The sequence below is a fragment of the Nipponia nippon genome, unplaced genomic scaffold, assembly GCF_047370975.1.
Source record: "Nipponia nippon isolate SJK-2023a ecotype South Korea unplaced genomic scaffold, ASM4737097v1 scaffold_7, whole genome shotgun sequence".
Classification (NCBI taxonomy): domain Eukaryota; kingdom Metazoa; phylum Chordata; class Aves; order Pelecaniformes; family Threskiornithidae; genus Nipponia; species Nipponia nippon.
This window is the reverse complement of record NW_028262391.1, coordinates 30226369-30248555: the sequence shown is the minus strand read 5'-3', so window position 1 is coordinate 30248555 and position 22187 is coordinate 30226369. Positions and strand designations below refer to the sequence as shown.

Below are 22187 nucleotides of genomic sequence, written 5' to 3'. Positions count from 1 at the left end.
CCCGCCGCTGGGGCTCGGGGTCGGCGCCTGGGGCCCGGGCCCCTCCGGCCACCCGGCAGGAGCGAGGTGCGGGAGCCGGGGCCAGCCCGGCCCCCCAGAGGGGCACAGGCGGCGAGTCCCAGCTCAGCTGCCCTGCCCCTGCCTCCTCCCGAGCACCGGGGGCGAGCGCGCCCTGTCTCGGTATTCTGAACTGGTTTAAATTCTCTTTACTGAATCTGTTTTTTCTTTCCCGTATCTTTGTCTCATCAAAATCAAGGACTGTTTTCCTGGGTATAGCGAGGACTCTGACCAAAAGAAAAGGGGGGACCCCCCCATAATGCAATTCTGTGTCTGGTTTTGAAGCCTCTTCGTGCACACAAACTCCGAACAACAGGCAGAGGGCAGTCACCCGAGACGAAGTGTTTATTCATTTGCTTTTTAGAGAGAATGAAACTGCATATAAAAACAGCCAATAAAAATATATTCCAACTTATGAACAATTTAAACAAGACATGAAAATCTTTGCCTCACAGATTTAAAACACATCCTGTGTAAGAACTATGATAAATGCTTATTAGTGAGCAGCTTTTCTGAAGGACTCTGCCAGGCAGAGCAGTTCAAGGCTGCCCTGCCTACGGCTCAGCACTGACCACCCGATCTTTCTACAAGAGAGAAGCAGTAGCAATCTTTCTACAAGAGAGAAGCGCTTACAATTAATTCCTGTCGGTTCTGGAGTGACAGTATGTGTCCTGCAGGAAGGGAGCTACCGTTCCCCATGGAGGGGCTCGTGCTGAGGAGAGGGAGGGCAGCAACGCCCCAGATCCCAGCCCTGGCCCTCTACAGCCGCTGCTTCTTCCCAGCGGGGATCCGCATGCTCACAGTGGGGAGCGTTGGAGCATGGCTCCCCCTCCAGGAGAGGAGCTGGGAGTCTGTCTCTGCGTGCGCATGCACCAGAACTGTTCCTGAATCCGCTGCTTTCTAGGGAGAAAGACAAAGAGCAAGGGGTGACGCACAGGTCCCGCTGCACAACAGGCGTATCTTCAAACTGAGCACACCTGGATATCAGCAGATGGCCTTCCAATGAGAAGCATCTTGCTAACCCCAGCTCAGTCTTCTATTATAAATCATTCCCGTGTGCTTGGCGGGCCCCGGGTGGAGGAGAAAGCCTTCAGAACATCGTCTCACCTGTCTCAACAGAGATGTATACCTCCTCCCAGGTATAATCACCCAGGTTTACAGGCTGCTTCAGCCAACAATCCTCTACTAACACCGCTAGAGTCATGCGCTGCTCTGGAACTGAATGCAACAGCCCAGTAATGAGATCCATGAGACCTGGGGAGAGAAAGCAGTAAGAGGAACGGCTCAGTCGGTATCTTAGGCATGCTAGGAATGCAAGGTATGGTTTATATTCAGAGAATGCAGATTTTAATTACAAATCCTCCCCATTAATCCCTTGTGCAGTACTGTTCTACCACAGTCTTAGTCACATGGGCTCAGCTCTGGGAATGATCTGAGATATCCAGGTTGTGAAAACAGAGAACTGAGCGCAGAGTTATGACACCGAGGAGGACAGAAGTAGAAGCAAATGCCACAGAGGCAACCCTGACTCACTGTTTCCAAGCCCAGTCTTGTCCTGCAGTCATCCTGTTGAAGACATGTGAGAAACAAAACAAAGGATACTATTCAACCTCTGTAGATAGTTAATCAGACATGGCCCTGGGAGAAGGAACAAGATGGCAACATAAATCAGCCAGGCTAGAAAATACCAAGATAAGCTCGAAGGCAGTAAAAGACTGATAAGACCAAAGAGAATCACTTGAATTAGGAGTGAACTATGCTAATTAACACAGTAAAAACCACACCTCCAGCAATAAAGCCCCCGGCCCAAGCAAAGAACCCTACCCACTGAGCATGCTCTGTCAATTTAAAACACACTGTACCTTTAAGTAGGAGATGAGGCTTGCAAGAACCAAAAGAAGCAAGAATGAATATGCAGAGTTGTAAAACACTGAAAACAGATACTTAGAATGTATACAATGTCACTGTATGTTAATGAAGGTGTGCTTGATTTGTGGGAAACCACCAAGCACCCAGGACTGCACAACCCTGAAATAAATAAGCAATGTCTCTCCTGACTGTGTGATGATTTACTTACTGCAGACCAGGTAACAAATCCACTTTTCAGACAACAATCCCGTGTTTGATCTGTGATTAAAGGTGCATTCAGGGTGCAGGGAAAGCTTCTAGAATTTACCAGTCAATTGCAGCACCCTGAAGCCTTATAACCATAGTGCTGCTAAGGACCCCAGAGAACTTGTTGATGAAGATTTCTTTAGCCTGACATACAATTAGTTTTCTATACCTCCAACAGAAAACAAGGCCAATGTATTTTTCCTGTGAGGTCAAGCCATACAATTCATTCAGAAATTACAAATTAACACATTATCATCCATCCCGAAAGTGACATGGCATGGATTGGCAATAGTTCAAGTGAGATAAAACTTGCGTTAGAGTTATATGAGTGCCATGATTGATCTTAAAGTTATCTGCCAGAGTGAACCTTCCCATCAGGCATTATTTGTTCTGGTTTTCTCAGGTATAAACCTAACTGGAGCTTGACAAGCTGATAGGTTGAGTCATCATAATAAGTGGGAGGCCTGGAATTTGAAACTAATAAAACATAGAGCAGATAGCTGTATTCATCGTAGGCAGGAAGAACTGCAGAACTTACCTGAAAAGGATACCTTGGATAACTCTGCTTCTGTGAGCTGCTTTTAAAATCATTGCAGAGCACATTTGGAAGCATTATTCCAGTCTTCCCCTTTATTTCTGGGGAATAAATACTGCTCATACTTTCCCAAGATCTGTTCCTTTAGAAAAGCAAATGGGGAAAAAAACCTCACCTTTTGACACAGGCCAAGGAGGATTCAGGACAGCTGCCACGGCCTCCTCCAACTCACAGAAGGGATTCTCTCCAAATACTAGGGTATAAAGGGTGACACCAAGTGACCACATCTCCAGCTCAGGGCCATGGTACCTATGCAGAGATAAACTTGCATAAATTCAGATTGCATATATGTAATTGTGTGCTAAAGAAAGTAAAAAGAAAAAAGGCAGCTGATAGCCCTTCTAGCATAGGAAGTTTGTGAGAATTCTAATAAGGCACTCATGTTTTTGAGAAATCTGTATCATTCTTCTCCATGAAAGAAAAAACAACCAAAGAACGGCCAACCAATTTCAGTTGATGAGTATCTATAATATGCACCTAGACTTCCACATGCATAAGCTGGTGACAAGAGAACTTAAGCCTCCTCCTTCTTCACCATAAGCCAAAACTATCAAGTAAATATTTAAATGGAAGATCAGACACCTCAGTGGAATCCCATTTGCCCCCTCCCACCCCTTTCAAAACAGAAGTTATTTGGAAATAAATATTAACTATCTAGATTCCATCTGAGAAAAAGGGACAGTTTCTTCACACAGTAACAGGCTGAATTCCTAGGGCAGTGCTGCTTCATCTTCCATCTAGTTCCCAGCAGGGATTTCCTCCCCTCCTTGCACAGCTTTTTGCCCCCCGCTCCATTAAGAGGAGCTGCCTGAAGGACCCATGAAAACAGCTGTGAAACGAGAGCAAGATGACACACTTGCACGTACAATTAATCTTTACCACCCTGTGATGGTAAGGCTTCCCTCCAGGAGTGGGTATGAGACTGCCAACCTCCAGGCAAAGAGCACTCACAGAAGGGGAGAATAGGGACAAGACAGCTAAGATTTGGGCAGCACATCCAAGATAGCAGCAAGCTGCAAGGGAAGAACCCTTGGGTCCAGAGGAGCACAAAAATGAATAGGGAAATGAACAGTGATCAAACTGCAAAAATTCATACAGGAAAGCAAGTAGGAAAGAACACAGCAGACAAGATGAGAGTGGGGGAAGTACAAAACACAGACACGGTAAGGGGCAGATGCTATACAGCAATACTTGCTTATACCATCTCTCTAAAAGAGCAGCTTTTAGTAGAGACACGTCAGTGTGTTCATATGCAGGTATGAAGAGAAGGTTAGCAAGCTGATGTACATATTATGAAAGATTAAGGAAAAAGCATACATTCAAGTCACAACACAACTCATCCAGAGTCTTCTGCCAAGCTGGAAATCAAAATCATAGGCTTGTTCTTGAACTCAGCTCTGCAGCAGAACAGACATTAGTGCAAGGCTTTGCAAAACATCTGACGAGAATAAGAAAGCCTGTCAACAGACTTACTCAGAAACAACTTCTTATGTATTCAAGCCTTTAAAATAATTTCTGTCATGACAGTGCCCTACTTTATGTGCATGCAAACCTTTACAAGTAATTTCTGTCATTGCAGTATCCTAAATCTCACTGCAGTTTTCTGTGGTTAGATACTCTGATATCAGAGTATCAATGGCAAAGCAGCTTGGCTTCTCTATTCCAGCCCTGCACACACTTTTTTTTAGTGTGATGGACCCAAAAATTACTTTTCAGAGGGTGACATACGGTTTGCCAGAGAGCACTTCTGGTGAGCAGTATTCAATTGTCCCACAGAAGGTATAAAACAATTTGTTGGGTTCCAGGTAGGCAGCTGAACCAAAGTCGACTAATTTAATTGTGAAATCTTCAGCAATGACAATGTTTTCATCCTTTATATCTCTGTGAAGGATGTTTCTACAGTGGAGATACCCAACAGCTGACACAAGCTGAAAGAGGAGGAAAAAACTAGGTGTTACTACACAGTGGTGTCCTCCTGGATAATCTACATGGCATCACAGAGTTCTGATAGCCACATTTTGGCTTGTGTTGACACTATATGAACAAGATATAGATCCTAATTTTGGTAACTGGAAAGGAACTCAAGCATGCCTGTCAGCATTGCTGCAGTGGGTGTTACAATGCTCTCAAGAGAGGGACTTAAAAAAGCCTTTGCTTGCTTTCCTCTCACAAATGTGCAGGAAGACGGCATACTATAGTCACGATGTGCTGTTTTTTTTGGATAGAATCATCAGAGCTTACTGTTACAGTCCTGCGGGTTACTCTATTTTTATCCCAGCTTCATTTGGAGGGTCCTTTGATTTCTCCAGAGGATATTACTTGTGCCTCCAATACTGCAGGATGACAAAGCATTTAAGAGTGAAGTTTGGTATAAATAATAGTCACTCCTAAATTCCATTCTTCTTCCTGCACGATTCATGCTATAGTGCCATAATTAAGAATATCATCAGAATTATATCACCTTGGAGACAATCGTGATCCCTACCACAATACATTTGAGCAAGAAAAGCAGATGGCTGAGGGAGAAAAGTTTCTATTTATAATACAAAGCTCCCTCTGCAGAGAAATACTGTACAGGTCTGAAGTAACAAAGCACCCCTACAAACTCAAGGTTTGTTTAGGAAAAGGGCTTATCCATCAGAAGTCTAAAGGGACCATAGACTGCAGTTTGTGAATGCACACTGCATAGCAGAGAAGGTGCATGACTTTGGCTACCATCTTCCATCAGCACCCCAGGCAAGGGGGGTATGGACACAGCAGAGGGTTACCATGTACGAAGTCATTCCTGCATACCTTAGAGCAAGGAACTTACTCCAAAACATGCAAGTGTGAATTACTTGGGGACTGCTGTTGCAGTTAACTCAATGAACAAAAGACAATTCAGCTCTCAGGCAATCTCCTGACCCACAGTAAACTACCTTGAGTTATTTTTCATTATGCCATGTTAAAATCCAAGTTAATTTCTTGATTTTAAATTCCTTAAAAAGAAGAGAGCCCTTTACCCCTGGAACCAATCTAAAATAAGCATTGATCTAAGTGAAAGCATGGCTTGTAGTGAGGCTTGGGGCAACTTCCATGTGCTTTCCTCCTCCCACAGAGGAAACATGACTGCTACATGAATGGGCATCCTGGTGACAGGGGGTGCGTGCTGCTACAATCATAGCCAAGAGGCAATGGCACTATAGGAAATCCTAATATGAAGTAAGGTCCTGTAAAGGTTCCTTTGTTACAGGTTTCTACGTAAACCTTAAAAAGGTTTCTGCAGGTAGCATTTCAGTTAGCTAAAAATCAGCCCTACAGAATAATGAGGAAAAGTTCTGCAGGTATTGAGCGTGACTGATTCAGCATGCCTGCTGATTAGCCAGTAATTCTTTTGAGTGAAATAGGGTCCTGGTTCTTACATTAACCAAATCCTACCTGCATGTAGCAACTGCACATTCCCAGCTCTCACCTGTCTGAATATATAGCTCACTAATGGCTCATCCAAGTTGGGCTTATTATCAATGAATGCAAAGAGATCCAGACCAGATCCATGCTTCTCCATCACCAGCTGGAAGAAGTGTTCATTTTCAAATACATCTAGCACCTATAAATAACAGACTTTTTTAATCATGTGCTTCATCCTCAAACTACTCTTTTTTTTTTTTTTTTTTTTTTAAACAAACGCTGCTCTCCTCTTGGAGATTTAATCAACATATATTATAACCTTTGAAGTCTCATTTCACTGAGCACAAATATTTCTTGGAAAGAGAGCATAATTAAAACTGAAAGCAGAATTAAAACCAAGAAGAATTCTTTTACTGGGGGGGGGGGGAACAAACAAAACCAACAACCCCAAAACAAAGAACAGGAATCAAGATATGTACTAGTTCAGTGAATAATCTGGATACATGTTCAGATGTGACATCACACTTCCAAGATATGCATCCTATCATCTTAAAATAACATACAGGCTTTTTTTCTGTTAAGAGTCACACCTTCAGATCTATGTTTACATCAATTGTTTGGGGTGAAAGTGTTGAAGCAAGTGATAGTCTGCCGTAACATATCCTCCAAAACAAAGCAGGATAGGTAGGTTCCTTTCTTGCCTGAAAAGGTAGATTTAATACAGGACACTTCCTTGCCCCTGAAGAGGAACACGAGACACCAAGTATTCAAAGGAAGCATCTGATGCAGTTCAAACTGCATTCACTCTGAGTTCACTGTACCTTAATGATATTGGGGTGCTCCAGCTTCAACAGGATTGCAATTTCTTGAGTAACTCTCCCCAGATCAGGATCATCTACCCAGCAGTCCTCAAGCACCTTCTCCTTCCAGATGAACTTTACGACAACCTACACAGACAACAGCATTCAGCATCACCTGCAAAAGCATGGCTTTAAGTGTTTGGCAAGTTAATTTCCAGGAAAAATGTTAGTGAATCATATTACCAGAAGGACAGAAGTAACCCAATGTGCATTGGTTATAGTATCTTTAAACATATTTAAACTAATTTAGTCCTAGAAGTCAAACGATGCACAGAAATGGAACATATGTATTTTCTTTTTATCAATGCTCTGAATTCCAAAGGCCTTGACAGGCCAGCTCTCTTATCAACCCAGTTACAGCAGTGGTGACTTCTGGCATAGGGGTACAGTGGAGGGAAATGAGCATTTCACATCCACGCAGAGAAACACCAGAGCTTGCCTCTCAACGCCTAAAATAATTCTGCTGATAAAGAGGAGGGTCCCATAACCTCAACATGTCTACTTCACATTCTTGAGTTGTGGCACAATAAAGACTTTGAAGTTTGTCATTCTCTTTAGTAACAGAAGACTAAAACCTGTAATTCTGTTAAGCTTAATGTATACTTCTTTCAACAGGTTAAATTAGCTATATGGTCAGTCTCATTCTGTGTCTGTTGTCTTAGGTAACAGTTCATATACTACATCAATGTGAACATTTTGCTGTACTGTTTCCATGAGGTTAGTGATTTCAGATTTCTGTTTAAAGAAAGGAAAACCCCAAACTACCAAATAGCAGCTTTTAATAGTGTAGTGTTGACAGAATATGAACACTCTAACCTTTCAGTTTTCATCCTAAATAATTATTGCAATGAGATCTAAAAGAAATATTTAACCTCCTGGTGATCTTTCTTGCCCCTGGCAGTCCAGACAAAGCCAAAAGATCCTTTGCCAATAAGACTGAAAGTGTTGTAATTTTTTGCGTATTCTCCCTCACATGCCCTTAATACTTCAAGCTCTTCAGCTCTTCGGGAATTCTCAAAAAGTGAAGTTGATCTGATGGCCTAGGTACAGATAAAAAAAAAATAAGACAAGAAAAAAAATGAGCAAGCCACAGAATCATGTTTATAAAATGAAATAAATACTGAAAAGAAAGTACACATCTGCAAGAATAGCTAAAAGGAGTGATCTTTGGTTTTGATAGCAAGAACTGTACGTTGATGTAACTATCACCATACGAGACAAGTTAAGTCAACACTTAGCTCTCAGCAGCTACAAATACTGCTTAATTCAGAGAAAGGTACAGAAAACGGAAGCATATGCACCTTAGATGCTCACACAAAATTCTCTGTGCAAGTAGGAAAACAAATTTATTATAGTCTATCACCAAATTATAATTTTATCTGATAAAGTCACTTTCCATGTCATTTTTCCAGGTAAGTGTATTCTAGATGAACAGAACTAAAAAGGTGCTGCTTTAAGCCCTGTCTATAAATTTGGAGATTTCTATTTGCCTCAGTAACCTAAAAAGAGTTAGTATATAAAAGATACTAAATTACCAGTGTTTACCAAACTTTCTGGTAAGACAGCATTTTAGTTCTGTAGATTTGTCTCTTAGCAGACACAAAGAGCAAAGAAGTTCAAGGCATACCCTCCTAAATTTTAACATCGTAGTAAAATCCCTAGTAAAGAAACATCGCATGCCTTCCTACCAAGGCCTGCAACACTGCATGAGAAATCAAACATAACAGAAGTTTTTCTTGCTCTGAGGATAGGGCTTGGGGTTGTTTGTCTCAGTGATTATTAGGTTTCTCCACCAAAGATGGCATCTAAAATGCATGACAACAGAACATCTTTATGACATACACAGTATTCCATAGTGAGAGGAAACACAACAAATCTCACAGGGGCATTTGTTTTGAATAGTGAAATTTGGAGTTATACATGAAATGGTCAGAACTACTTATATTTCAACATACATGTGCATGTACATGGAAGATGATTTTCTAAAAGGAAAACAAGAGCCACCTTATTACTTGGCTCTCAAAGGTCTCATAAAAAAATATTCCAAATAGCAAGTTTTGCCAATAGCCAAGCTTTTCACTCAAACATCTACTTTATCTCCCAGCTCACTGATTAAAGGCGAGGCAGGGAGGGAAACCACGTCTAATCTACAGTACATTTCAATAAACAGCAGCTCCTTAGAGTCTCCTGTAGTTTGGAACTGTCACCACTATACATGTTCCACGTGTGATATCTAAATATGTATGTACTTCTCTGTTAAGGTCATCATAAAATCCAGCTATGTAAAGATCTAGGGAATATATACATTTATTCAAGGGATCTAGAAGATCACCATTACCTATTTCAATTGATCAAAGACACTATTTTCCTCTACAGCCTTGGTCAAAGTACTGTCAGTTTTACATCCCACTGCTAACTAAAAAGCAGGCCCGAGCAGTTCTGTGTTCAAGTTTTATGGCATTGACATGTACCTACTCTTCAGCTATGCGGTGTTAGCTTTCTGTACACCACCCGGAATGCAGCATCTCAGGAGGCAGCTAAAAACCACAGTTTTCTTTTGCTGACACAAGTCAGTCAATGGAAGTTTCCAGCCTAGTATTTCCTTTTCGCATAATGTTGTGTCATTGGTGCCAGTGTGATTACACTGATTTAAAAATTAATTAATCTCACCACACTGGTGCAAACATCTATCATAGATGTACTTAAACCAGCCTAAGAACAAGTTTAAAATTAGGTGCTTTCATTGTTCAGACTGGAAAGGTAACTACACAAAGCCAAACACAACCAGAAATGTTACAAAATAGCAATTGTCCTTTTAACAGCAAAGAAACATTTCTTTTGACATAAAAATAGCAAAACAAAGAAACAACAATATCCACCCACCACTTCATGACATTTTAATTTGAAAAACTTTTTGACTTTAGCTTCAGCTTAACAGTCAATCGAGGAAAGAAATGCTCAATATTATACAATGGTAGAATTTCTTACTTCTCCAAGACTATGTGTAGAAAGATCTGCAATAGACTGGACAGAGCTAGCTAGACTGGAGACCAAAAGCTGAGTCTTTGCTACAGCTTCCTTCTGGCTCTGTAGAAGGTCTTTCACCACCCAGACACAGAAAAGTATGGCAGGGTCCTGCAGTTCTACACGTTTCACTTCAAAGAGTATACCTGTAGAAACAAGGGAGGAAGTTAAAATGGTAGAATGAAACTTTAGTGTTTATCAAGACCGCAGACATTTTAGGACAAAATTCTGAGCTCTTAACAAAGTGAATTCCTCCATTATTCATTTGGGGAACACCTACTCAGTAAGGAATCATCAGAGGGGCTGACAAAAGCACAGCTATTCGAGACATACTTGGCTACTTCCATAGTTCCCACCCCCCGGCAGAAACTTTTGTCAGTGTCCAATTGTGATTATTAATTTCAGTTGTTATTCTAAATTACATAAAAATGGGGATTTTATACTACAAGCCACAGAGTCCAGCTGAAGGAGTGAACGAAACACATTCCATTACACAATTTAAATACAAGTGTCACAGTGGAGTTTATATTTTCTGTTCCGAAGAAGCTATCAGGTTCAAATCTTTTAACTGTGTTTTAAGAATATCTCTGACTATTCAGTCTGGATTAATTTCTTAGTAACTTTGTATTTTATACCACCTGCTTTTCCAATACCCTCTGAGTAGACTTATATACCATTGTTTCTTCTAGATGCTAGAGCTTCTTCCTTCCTCTCCACTGTGAGCTTCTAACCAGAATTGTCTGCCTTCTGCAAAAATGTGGGTGAAAAGGGGCATCCCGATAAGAGTTTTGGGAAGGGGAGAAATAGGTTTAACTTACTTAATTGTGAACCATCTCTGTGACAGCAATTCCCAGTGTAGCTGCCTTCCAGAATTTCCAAGGTCAAAGGAGCTGCTGGATTCAACCTTCCTTCTTGTTTCACCGGGGTTGATGTTACTTTTATCTCCATATTTTTCTGCCCATGCAACAGACAGTCTTCTTCAGGACTACCTTTGCTTTTCAGTGGGTTTCTGTTGACGTTGTTCCCCACAGTCTCTGCAAAAGGTTCAGGCTTCTCAAGAAATGCCTTGGAGGATTCTTCAGAGTTTTCTAAATGCCTTTGGGAGGCCAGCCACCCAGAACCATCATCTATGGCAACACCATTCAACAGCTGCTTTTCTTGTCCAGTTGAAAAGGCACTGTTTTTCTGAGTTAGCATATTGCCTACAGCCGAGTCTACTGTATCAGAGGAGAATGCTCCTACAAGAGCTGCAGTAATACCTAAACAATTGTCTGAGTTCCCCTTGACACCAATATGCAGACCCAGTAACTCAAGACCAGAGCAAATACAGTTCAGCTCAGCATCTGATTCTTTAACGTCTTCAGAGGTTGTGGCAACTCCTGGTGCAAAAGCGCTGCAACCCATTTTATTTCCTAAGCAAACATCATGGATAGTATTTCTTCCATTTCCAAAGAAAACGTCTGGTGGTGTCCCAGACCATGGCTCATCTATTGTTGGTGTTCCAGGTGAGTTACAGGTAACATCAGAAGGCAGCTTAATTGGGCCATAGGATGCAGTATCTAGATTGTCTTCTAGCCTAGAACAAACAGGCAGCCAGGCAACATTTCCTGAAGAAGCTTGTCCCCAGGCTTCAGTGGAGTGCTGATGCTTCAGCGTTTCATATGGTAACCTACAGATCTGCTGACAATTTCCTTCCTTGAGGTCTTGATGACGAACTTGTAATTGGTTAGGCAAGATACTAGTCTCGCTGGTGTTTCGAGTCTCAGGTGCACCAGGTACTGCACTATCACCGCTTTTTACTGGAATCTTCATGTTCTGACTTAAATCCAACTGTTCTGAATCAGATGATGTGGGAGAGAGCCTTGCATAGAGCATCTTTTGAGAATTATTTGATCCTACAGTTTCCGCTGTTCTGCACTGTTCCACTGCTCTGATTCTGTCAAGCCAGACTCCAGGGTGAGGCTCTCTATGGTGGGCTGACAGCCCATCAGTAGCAATGCTGTCTTCACTGCAAGGATTCAAAGTTATTAGTGATACCATGATGACGAAAGAATGAGAAAACCATAGTACTGTATACTACCCACTCTTCCATTATTATGGTCACTATTTAAAACCTGCACCAATTGTTTGGGGTTTTTTTCAAGTTTAAAAGAAAAAGGCAGAAAGCTGTTGGCACAGGCATCCAAAATCCTAATAAATTCCATCTTGACCAAAGAAGAGCAGGTACACTCAAATGGCACTCTTTCCCTATGGATTACTTCCTTCTCTAGCTTAATTTCTAAATACATGTCATAGATCATTTACCACAACGAAAAGCCAAGACACGTGGCAGGATACTACCAGTCTTAGGAACAGAAAATCCCTTGTCTGTCCAACAGAAGATGGATATCCCCATCCGTCAATTTAACCATGGTTCACTGAAGACCATAGCACAAGGTATTTTACAAGCATTTCTATTAGTAAAAATGCAGAGTAGAAAAACAATCCATGCAGCAGAGCACTTACAATCCAAGTATGATGTCAGAGACATAAACCCAGGAGAGCACAAGGAAACAATAAGACTATCAGTTTCTTTAAAAAGCAGCAAGAACTGTGCTGTAATAGTCTATATATTAAAAAGGGCAGTAAATATTTTCTGAGGGTTAGAATTGTTAGTGTGGAAAGCTTAAAATTTGACTTAAGATAAACCATGTGCATCATATGGGTACTTGTGCAGAATTTCTAACCTTGTAACAGGAAAAAGACCTGGAAAGGTACAATAAAAATGGCTGGACTTCAGTAACACAGTACTCTGTTTTAGTGGATGACCTGACAGTTACACTGAGCACCAGAAGGAATAACATTTAGAATTCATTCCAGGTAACCTGGCTTCAGCGCAACACCAGCTGGAGGATAACATGGAAGGAGATAAACATCCACTGTTTCTGATGTAGCAAAGGTAGAGCCTAATTGCCCGGGTGAAGCATTTGGTCCCCTTTAGAGATGGAACTCCTGTAACTACAATTGTAGGTTGTACAGATCTAAACAAAAACCTAAGGTAGGCAAAACTCAACCTGTCTTGCAAATAGCGCTCAGATTCTAAAGACAGCAAAGTGCAGAAGGCTCTCGTTATACCTTCCCACAGACATCACAGAGGTGAAGAAACAGTTTTTGCTGGTGATTGCCACCATGGCTCTTCATTTTTCAAAGTGAATATGCCATGAAATGCCTACCTATTAGAGAGTGTGGATGCCACTTCAGGAGGTGAGGGAGTAGAAAATAAACTGGTCCCATTCTTTTGTTTAGTCTCATCATGTATTAATTTGTCATCTTCATGTCTTCTTTCCAATTTCTGCTCTTCATCTCTTGACAGAAGGCTTGCTAAAGATGCAGCCACAAAGCTGCTGTCTGTATCAAACAAGAAAGAAAACCATACCAAGTTAACCTTTTATGTTTAGGCTCTGGAGACAACAGTGATGAAAAAAAATCTTGGAACTGCCTTGGTCTGTCTCATCCCTATGGAATTAAGTATAAAAGACTTGATTAAGGTGAAGTGGTCCAAATATGAGCACCCCACTCTACTCTGGCCTGAGAAGTCATCACATGTAGGAATCTAAATGTTTCAGGGCTGCTAAAATTTGCCTTCCTATCAAAGCTCTTGGACAGGTATTAGCCTCCTGGGTTAGCTACTTGGATCAGAGACCTAAAAAAAAGCCGGTGACCATATAGAAACTGGAAATAAAGTGATCATACAAATAGCAGAAAAAAAAAAAAAGCCCAAAACACACATACACTCCCCATTCCAAACACTTAAAATAAAATGGTTTAGACTGCACTCATATAACTCACTAAAATTGCAAGACAAAAAAGTATACAGTCTAGACATGTTTAAGAGAAAGAATAAGACAAGAACTTCTTTCCTTCCCCAGTGACAACAGATCAAAAGAAAAAAACATGAGTTTGTAAGATGAAGCAAACCGAGTATTGTTAATGAGTGAACAAATCTAGATTCAAATCTAGAACAGTCCTTCCATTTAGCAAAGGCTGAGTGCCAACAATGCTTCCTCACTGAAGAACTGAATTACTCCTAGATTAGAGGCATCGCTTCATCAAAAAATTACTTAAGAAATTGCACGCTGTCTACTATCTTCTTTGTTCCAGTAGTGTGCATTGGTTTCAATGCAGATGTGCATTTCTAAGCAAAGAAAAGAGAAAAGGCAAACAGGAAAAAAAATAAAATGAAGGTGACAAAACCAGCATAAAAGATCTCTTGTGATGTGGACGAAAGCATGCACTTGCTTGTGTTCTCTGTTTTGGGCAGCTGGAAAGACAGATTTGGAGATATGAGGCTTCCTTCTGTTTATTCCTGTTGTGTTCAGAGAAATACAATTTTGATCAATTCTTTGTAAATGCAGTGAACTGCATCAGTGAAATATGTGATGCCTCCTAACTGAAACACCACAGCAACATAACATTGAATATTAGCAAGCAACATGAGCCAATTGAGAACAATATTAGAATTTTCCCTTAAAATATTAGTCCTAAGTATCTACAGCTCTACTGCAATACTGTCACAAAAGCTATATTTTACACATCTTAAAATACTCAGAGATCCTAACAGGGGAGGAAGGGAAAGGGAAGCACTCGCTAAGTACAAATAATTCTCTATTAACAGTGTCATTTCCAACTTGGATATTCAGTTTCATCTTCTTAGCAACAAAGAGAGAAGCACAACCTTAGGTGAACAATTCTGTTTACCTTAGGTTATAGCGGAAATCCAATTTCAAAACTGCATGGAGGTACATTGCTTTTACAAAGCATGTTCCCACGTTCATCGGCTAATCTCTCATCTCTATTCATTTTACCTTTGTTCCAGCAGCCAGAGCCAGTCATATGACAGGCAGTAACATCTTCAAAGATGCACTCACTCTCTGTCCCTGTGGAGTCATCAAGAGGAGGTAATGGCAAAGCACAGTCACTGCTTGTCTCCATGTTGTTATAGAAACCAGGGATCAGGAACGTAATGTTCTAAAACACAGAACGAAACCTTATAAAGCTAAGCTGACTCTCACAGGTTGCGGGAAAATGCTAACAATCCATGTTTGTGGACCTCATTCTCATGAACAGCCAGACAAAAGCAATCCACATGACTGATGGAGCACATATGCTTGAAATCCATACTAGCTCCTCAGCACTGCAAGACTTAGCAATTAGAGCAAGGGAATTTGCGTATCATCCTACAACTCACTCGCCAAACACATGGAACACAGGTTCTGTGACAGACAGAAATGAGTCTGTAAACACAGCTTTACAATTCTAGTGGATATGCTGCCAGACACAGCAGTCTTTTGGGAGGGATTAAAACTCCTATCTTACCTTTCCCAACAGTTCTTTCTTCTCATAGCCAAAGAGCATTAAAGCGAAACTATCCTTGATGCCACAGATGGTTCCATCTGACTGGACAGTAATAAGACCACTGATGGTGGAGAAAACCACGACTGTAGCAGAATAATGATAGCATGTGAAAGAGCCTTCTTTTTCTGTCTGCGGAACACCATCTTTCTGCACTGCTGCTTGGTCCTCCTCCAGAAGGCTTATTTGCAGCTTTAAACTGAGAGGAAACATGTTACCCTCTCTGGACTGGCCTACAGCTTGCTGGATCCTAAGGTTCTAAATAAAAGCAAAAAGCAAAAAAAAAAAACAAACAACTTTAACTAATCAAATGTTTTGGGTTTATTTCAGTATTCATATAAAATTACACAGGAACATTATCAGGAAAAAGGATCAGGAAAAGAAAAATGAACCAATCCTGTGAATATCAAAATGAAAAAAGTCTGGTTTTATAAAGATTTGGAATCCAGTGTTGAACTCCTATATGAATATTCTGACAATGAAGACCAGAAGAGTCCATGCTGCAGCTTTTCAGCAAATGAGGCATTAATAAGGCCTCTTTCAACTATCTAGCTGCCCGTTTTCATGGCATTTGCAAGATCTGGGTATTCTCTGGACTTTCACTCCTCAGACAGACATGACTGAAACTGACTAAAGAATTCAAAGGAATTTTAGGGAGCTGACAGAGACAGCATGGTTTCTCAAAAAGCCAGGATTGGAGAAGTGTCTTTCACCAGGACAGATTCCACAGTGAGAGATCGGGGCTTAGTCTCATTCCTAGTTAGGAAATACTCAGACAGCAGCTCCATAAATAAGCAGCATACCCTTTTTCAGGGGACTTACACTTCTCTCTGAAAAGGCTTTCTTCTGTTACATAAGGAGGGAAAAGCGTGTGCACCTATGTTCCAAATGGGAAGAGTATAGAAGAACGTGGTTGGTCTATACCTTTGGGATTTTTTTGCCTAGAGGAGGGATCTGCACAGAAGGAATCAGGTCCTTTATGTGGAGCCCAACTACTTCTTCCAATGTTGGGTAGCCATGGAGATGGGCAAAAAGGAGGTCACATGATGTAATCTCTCCCTTGGGAAGAAAATTTACAGGACCATTTTAATTTTAGCATTTTAGCCACAGTCCACTCAATCCTTTAACAACAGTTTCTGCAAATATCTAAGCAAATGGCAGGATGTTTCATTCTGCAGTCTCTTCATGGATCCAACTACCTCAGTAAAAGCAGACACAGCATCATGCAATATTTCTCCATTATCATGCAGAGAGCCTGCCCTTTGCCATAGGGGAGAAGCAGGAGGGTCCAACGCTCCTCACAGAACTTTTCCTCAGCAAGCTGATCCCTTCACAAGGGCATCGCTGCCATGAATAACCAACCCCCTGCGAAACCGTCACTGTTCAAATCTAAGATGTCCCCGAGGGACAGACAGTGTATTTTAATGTGACTTTTCGCATATGTCAAGGTAAGCCGCATGGGAGATACATGCACAGGTCCTACATATGCAATCCCAGTTTCAGGCAATGCTACGTACACACTTCATGTTCACAAATAGTAATGTGCCTACTGGCTTTTAGACATGTTTCATTGCACATAAACTCTCACAAACTGCGGTCTCCTTTGATCATTAGGAAAACACTCACGTCAACCCTGAAGGAAACAGAAGCTGAAAGTCTTTCCACTGGTTCGAGCACAACCACACAACACTGGTTGTCCTTGCTTCTTATTCGCCTCAGCCAGACCGAGACAGGAATCTTCTCTTTCAGATGGCCTCTAACATCCACCTTTCCATAGGATTCAGAGATGTAGTCATAATTTACTAAGACTGTGGTTACTTAGCAAGAATTTCAAACAAGAATAAGATATTGAACCAAGATATCTCCCTGCCATTGTTAGAACAACATTGTTTCTTGACTACTTACTAGTTTTTTATTGGAAGAAACACAGTTTTAATATAGAGATGAAAAGGTTTGTAAATAATTCACTGATTGTACACAAAATGTCGTTGTTACTTTTGTATCTTCTCTCCCAGCCTCAGAAAGACTAACAGCATTTCCTTCAGCATAATAAATGTGCCAATCTAATACCTTGCATTCAAGAGAAGTGCCTTTCAGAGATGCCTTATTTAAGAGACGTCCCATGGTGCTAATGAATACTCCACATTAGTAACATTGTTCTTAATTTAAGCTGCAAAAATAGCAGTTTAATTTCTTATGGGAGGAGATGCTTCTCAAATCAGAAAATGTTTATTTATCTTATAACCTGCAGTGTTCATATCAAGCCTTTTATAATTTTTACATGATCGTGACAGAATGGGTTTATACATTACACAGCGACTCCGATAAAGTACTAGGAATGGCTGTAGCTTAGAATTAGTGCCTTTATCAGACATTTAATTTTAATTCTGGATTTCACTGAATCAAACGTAGGTACTTTCTTTTTTTTCCCATATTCAATTGAGGATTCAGGAAGATCAAGCTCTGAGATGCTAACAATTCCAGTACAAAAATAACACACCAGCAAGAACATCAGCTCATTTGCCAAGTATTTTCTAGTGACAGCACGAAACAGCAGCAAAAGAAAATAATTTTGAGACATTTCTCATGCAATTTTCTTATAAACAATCCCACTACAGGCAAAATATCAATTCCACTCTTTTGCACCAACTAGGGTGTTTTGGCACAGACATTTCACAGTATTTGACTGACTTGTAACTTTATAATAAGCACAATGCAATTTAAGGTAATTTTTAAAATATTTTAAAAGACCAGACAATTGGGAACTTTTCCAGAATAGGTTTTTCCATGTTAAGCAATCTATATTGATTTTTTTTTTTAAATCCAATGTCCTTGAAGTTCTGATTTAGTCATCATGACTACACATTGGCAGCTGCAAGGCTCTCACAGGTGCCTCCCAAACCATCTTTTGCCCTTTGAATTCCCGCATCTGCAAACTTTTAAACCAAACAGTCCTACAAATTACATAATTGCCAAATGCCCACAAAGTTAAATATATCAGGAAATTATACTGAAAATATATAAAAAAACCCAAAACCCCAAACCAAAGCCAACAAAACCACTGTATATGGTGGGGAATATTTGCTTGAACATTTCACATACCACAGTTCCTGAAACCAGCGATGAACATTCATCAGTTTCTATGTAGTCCTCACCCACAGCTTCCCATACCTCTTGACTGGATTTGGATATCAAGCGGGACAGCTTTTGACCAATGAGTTCCTGACTACTGCACCCAAGCAGCTTGCAGGCTTTGTCATTAGCCACTAGGATCTAGAAAAGCAGAAAAAAACCCACAAAACACCAAAACAAAACAAAGAATAAAAGCTGTAAGTTTTGTTAGTAGATCACCACCTCCTCAGGTTCTTGCTTTAATGTCTTATAAAATCCCCTCCTCTTGGTGGGAATGGAGTGGTTCTTTTAAATTCTGAAATCTTCAAAAACAGTTCACTAAAGCTTATTATTTTAGGACATCCCTTGCCCACATGTCTTCTTGGTTAAGAGGGTTTGAGACATTGCTTTCCTTTTAGGTTTCCTGCTTTCTTCTAACTGCCTACCTGCTCCAGCCTCTTGTGTTGTTTAAATAATTACATCCACAGAGGCAAAACTACAAAGTTGTATTTGCAGGCAGAGCCTCGCAGACCACAACATTTTATCCACACCTGAAGGCATGCCGTAATCACACCAGTCATTGACATAATTAAGCCTGTGTTATAGACCAAGTCAGGATTAAATGCCTTTAAGATGGGTAAGCCCGAACTGTCAGTTCAAGCTAAAAATGGCACAGCTTTTTAAAATTTTCAGGGCTCAATTTTATATTAATGTTTTCTCTCAGGACAGAAACAGAGAAATCCTCTCCCTCCCAATGCAAAAGGCATATTTACTGGGCCAGATAGAGACCTAGTGCCACCACAAATCCATCCCAGGGTGGCACTTAACAAACAGAAGGCTTGAAGCACATTCTGCTTTTCATTTCTTCCCTCATGCCACATCACAGCTGTACTCTTCTTAATTCCCTTCTTCTGTTTGAAAAAAAGACTCAAGACATCTGTGCTTCTGATATTGTTTTTTTGATTTGCTAACCACAACCTGCAATGGAAATAAACACATTATCAGTCTTTAGAAGACTACTGAGCTTGAGCAGACTATAAAATGCCTTCATGATGCTCCGATTGCCTGCAGATAAATGTAACAATAACAGGCATTTTAGCCTGTCTGATGTCATGCAACCTATACCAGATATGGCCTGCTTAGTTTAGCAGTTGCTACTGCAAATACCTCTGTTGTGTTGACATCCACGGTGAAGATGGCTTTGTTTGGATTGCGTGCAGCAGTTGGGAGGCACTGGCTGGATTCCTCTGCAGCAAGGGCATGCAAAAAGGAACAAGAAGCAGAACTTCTGATGGAAGTGGAGAGAGAGGCAGAATCCCACTGAGTCCACGAGTTACCAATTTTGCTGGCACAAATGTTACGAGCTGCCAGTGAAGACAAACAGTAAGAGCTCCATTTCTTCCCTGTGAGAAGATAAAGATCAGCTATGTAGCTGTAACAGTCTAGTACAGGAGTATTAGAGGAATGAATAAAAAAAAATCAGTTGCCAGCTGAAGCAACTGTCAAGTAATTCCCAAATATATGCTTCTACATTTTTTAAAAAATTACAAGAAAATAAAATCAATGAAACTGAAGAAAACAGAAACAATTCTAATAAACGTATCTTTTTGAATCACAGCCACTGGAACTATTAAACTCAGTCCGTAGGCTAGAAAAGAATTGCCAACATCCATAAGATTCAACCAGACTAGTTAACTTTTATTTTTCACTTAACAGAGTTTAAAAAGGTTTTGAAATGTCTCAAGTTAAAATTGAAACTGTTATTAAATATAATTACAGTAAATGTTCAAGCCCTTATTAAATACTGCATTAGTCAGAAGCCAGTTAATTAACTGTTCACAAGACGTAACACTGAAATACCTGTGCCCACACCAATGTTTTATGTTACACAATGCCAAATGATCCTACTAAAATTTTGAAAAGTTCTGCCTGTAAAAAATGTTTCCCTGGGAAGTGGCATCAGCAGCCAAATGCCATCGCTCCACTCCCAAAACAGTAAGCAGTTTTGAAGGTCTAGCAGTAGTGGAAGAAGCATTATGAACAACTCATCACAAGGACATCTCTGCATTTACGCACCACATACAGTATGAATATGCTCACCATGATAAAAAACAAAGACATTTATGTGGATGCATTGTAAACTGCAAAGTTCTTCCCCTCCTAACAGAATCCAGTGTAATAACATCTTTCTCCCCATTTGGAAATTTTTAATGTTTTAGATAATAATACAACGTGGCAGGATGGTCCAATGGCAGCCAACAAAGGTTGCCCAGGGACAAGTACAAGTGCAGAGCACCTATCCAGCAACGCATCTCCTGTAAACTCTCCCAGCCTGCAGTAATCTATGGCTCAGATGCTTATTGAAAAAGCGCTTTCTGGCAGCTACTTATTGCTATCACCTCTAGGTTTTGGGGAGGGAAGGAGGAAGATCTGAAATCGCCTGAAACACATCACCTTCACTGACAACATACGAACTCAATCTCAAAATACTGTGCTTACCTGACAGAGATGCTCCAAGCCGGCAGAGTTCAGAGAGCTGACTTTTCCTGCTCTTGCTGGCCCAGGGGTAGGATCTACTTAGCTTATCAGAGTCATTCAAGTGAACAAGGACTAAACCTACTGATGAAGGCAGAAAACCCCCTTCAGAGGGGCTATAAGCCTTGGCTGCCATGATCACAGTCTGGTTGCCACTCCACACCTATGGAGCCATCATCTGTAACCGAAACATAAGAAATTCAGTCAGCCTTACAATCAGGCACTAACCCTACGGACACTGGCAGGTAATGATGTCTTCTAGCCCAAAGCACAGCCCTGTAAGTTATGGCGACACTGCCGCTTGCTCTTGCACATCCCGATCAACGTTTAGTCTGTGTTGTTAACACAAAGGTAACTCTATTGACTATTATCCTGCCCAGGCAGTACCTGTGATCAATAGGACGCCTCCACCATATTTCTGTAAGAGCTACCAAGCCCCCAGCCGGCACTCTCTCCCCATTCCTGCTCGTTTTAAAAGCAAAAGCTTTGGTACTTTTGGAAGTAATTCCCAGTTTTGAGTCAGCAAGTGTGGCACAGCCTCTCTCCCACCCAGGGTGCCTCCCGCACCGCCGACCCTCCCGAGGCTGCAGCCCTGGCCCGCCCCAGCCCCAGCAGGACAGCGACAGCCACCGCTCCCCAGGGCGGCCACCCCACAGCCGGCAGGCGCGAGGAAGTAGGGGGCGGGACTCGGCGGCGGCGTTGCCCAATAAGCGAAGGCAGTGGGAGAGCGGCACGGAGGGGAGCCAATGGGGACCGGCGCGGGAAGAGGCAAAACTGATCCGGTGTTTGTGGCTCCCTCTGGCCTCTCTTTCCTTCACCGCCGCCACAACGCACGATGCTCTGCTTCCAGCCACCGACCCCAGGCAACCCTGGCCGACCTTCCTGCGGCTTCCTGCTCCGGGGGTGGAAGGCTGCACGTGGAATGCCCCTCTGCAGGATGACAGCTATCTTCCGAAGAATTTGTAGGTGGAACGACGAGGCCGAAAGCAGCTCGTAACGCCTGAGGCGCTGGTGGGGAGGGTGCAGGTCCCCAGCCGCTGCAGAAGCGCCCGGCGGTACGACCGCTTCCCGCCCTGCCGGTAGGGAACTACAACTCCCAGAAGGCCACGGTG

General features: G+C 41.5%; 1 protein-coding gene across 11 annotated transcripts; it reads right to left on the bottom strand.

Annotated features, from left to right (window-relative positions):
- Nucleotides 1–95: 95 nt before the first annotated feature.
- Nucleotides 96–22140, bottom strand: PASK (PAS domain containing serine/threonine kinase). 11 transcript variants are annotated; one of them, XM_087739047.1, is made up of 18 exons: nt 21463–22140; nt 21040–21253; nt 19708–19943; nt 18532–18702; nt 17056–17196; nt 16354–16488; nt 15394–15687; nt 14883–15045; nt 13251–13425; nt 10857–12046; nt 10003–10184; nt 7887–8054; nt 6976–7101; nt 6219–6353; nt 4496–4695; nt 2883–3016; nt 1165–1311; nt 96–957 (listed from the first exon to the last, which is right to left on the bottom strand). In XM_087739047.1, the coding sequence occupies exons 2-18, from the start codon at nt 21209–21211 to the stop codon at nt 743–745; spliced, it is 3984 nt and encodes a 1327-aa protein (XP_087595173.1). In that variant the 5' UTR covers nt 21212–21253; nt 21463–22140; the 3' UTR covers nt 96–742. The 11 variants fall into 11 exon arrangements, 10 of the variants coding, with proteins under 10 accessions (XP_087595173.1, XP_087595174.1, XP_087595176.1 ...); XM_087739048.1 differs by having other exon boundaries at nt 21934–22140; XM_087739050.1 differs by having other exon boundaries at nt 14946–15045; nt 21040–22140.
- Between the last annotated feature and the right edge of the window lie 47 nt (nt 22141–22187).

Excerpts from the sequence above, each read along its gene's own strand:
- PASK (XM_087739047.1), bottom strand. The coding sequence starts at position 21,211 with ATGGCAGCCAAGGCTTATAGCCCCTCTGAAGGGGGTTTTCTGCCTTCA. Across the intron at positions 13,426-14,882 it reads CTCTGGCTGCTGGAACAAAG|ACAGCAGCTTTGTGGCTGCA; the intron begins GTAAAATGAATA and ends TGTTTGATACAG. Across the intron at positions 1,312-2,882 it reads TCCTTGGCCTGTGTCAAAAG|GTCTCATGGATCTCATTACT; the intron begins GTGAGGTTTTTT and ends TTCTCTCCCCAG.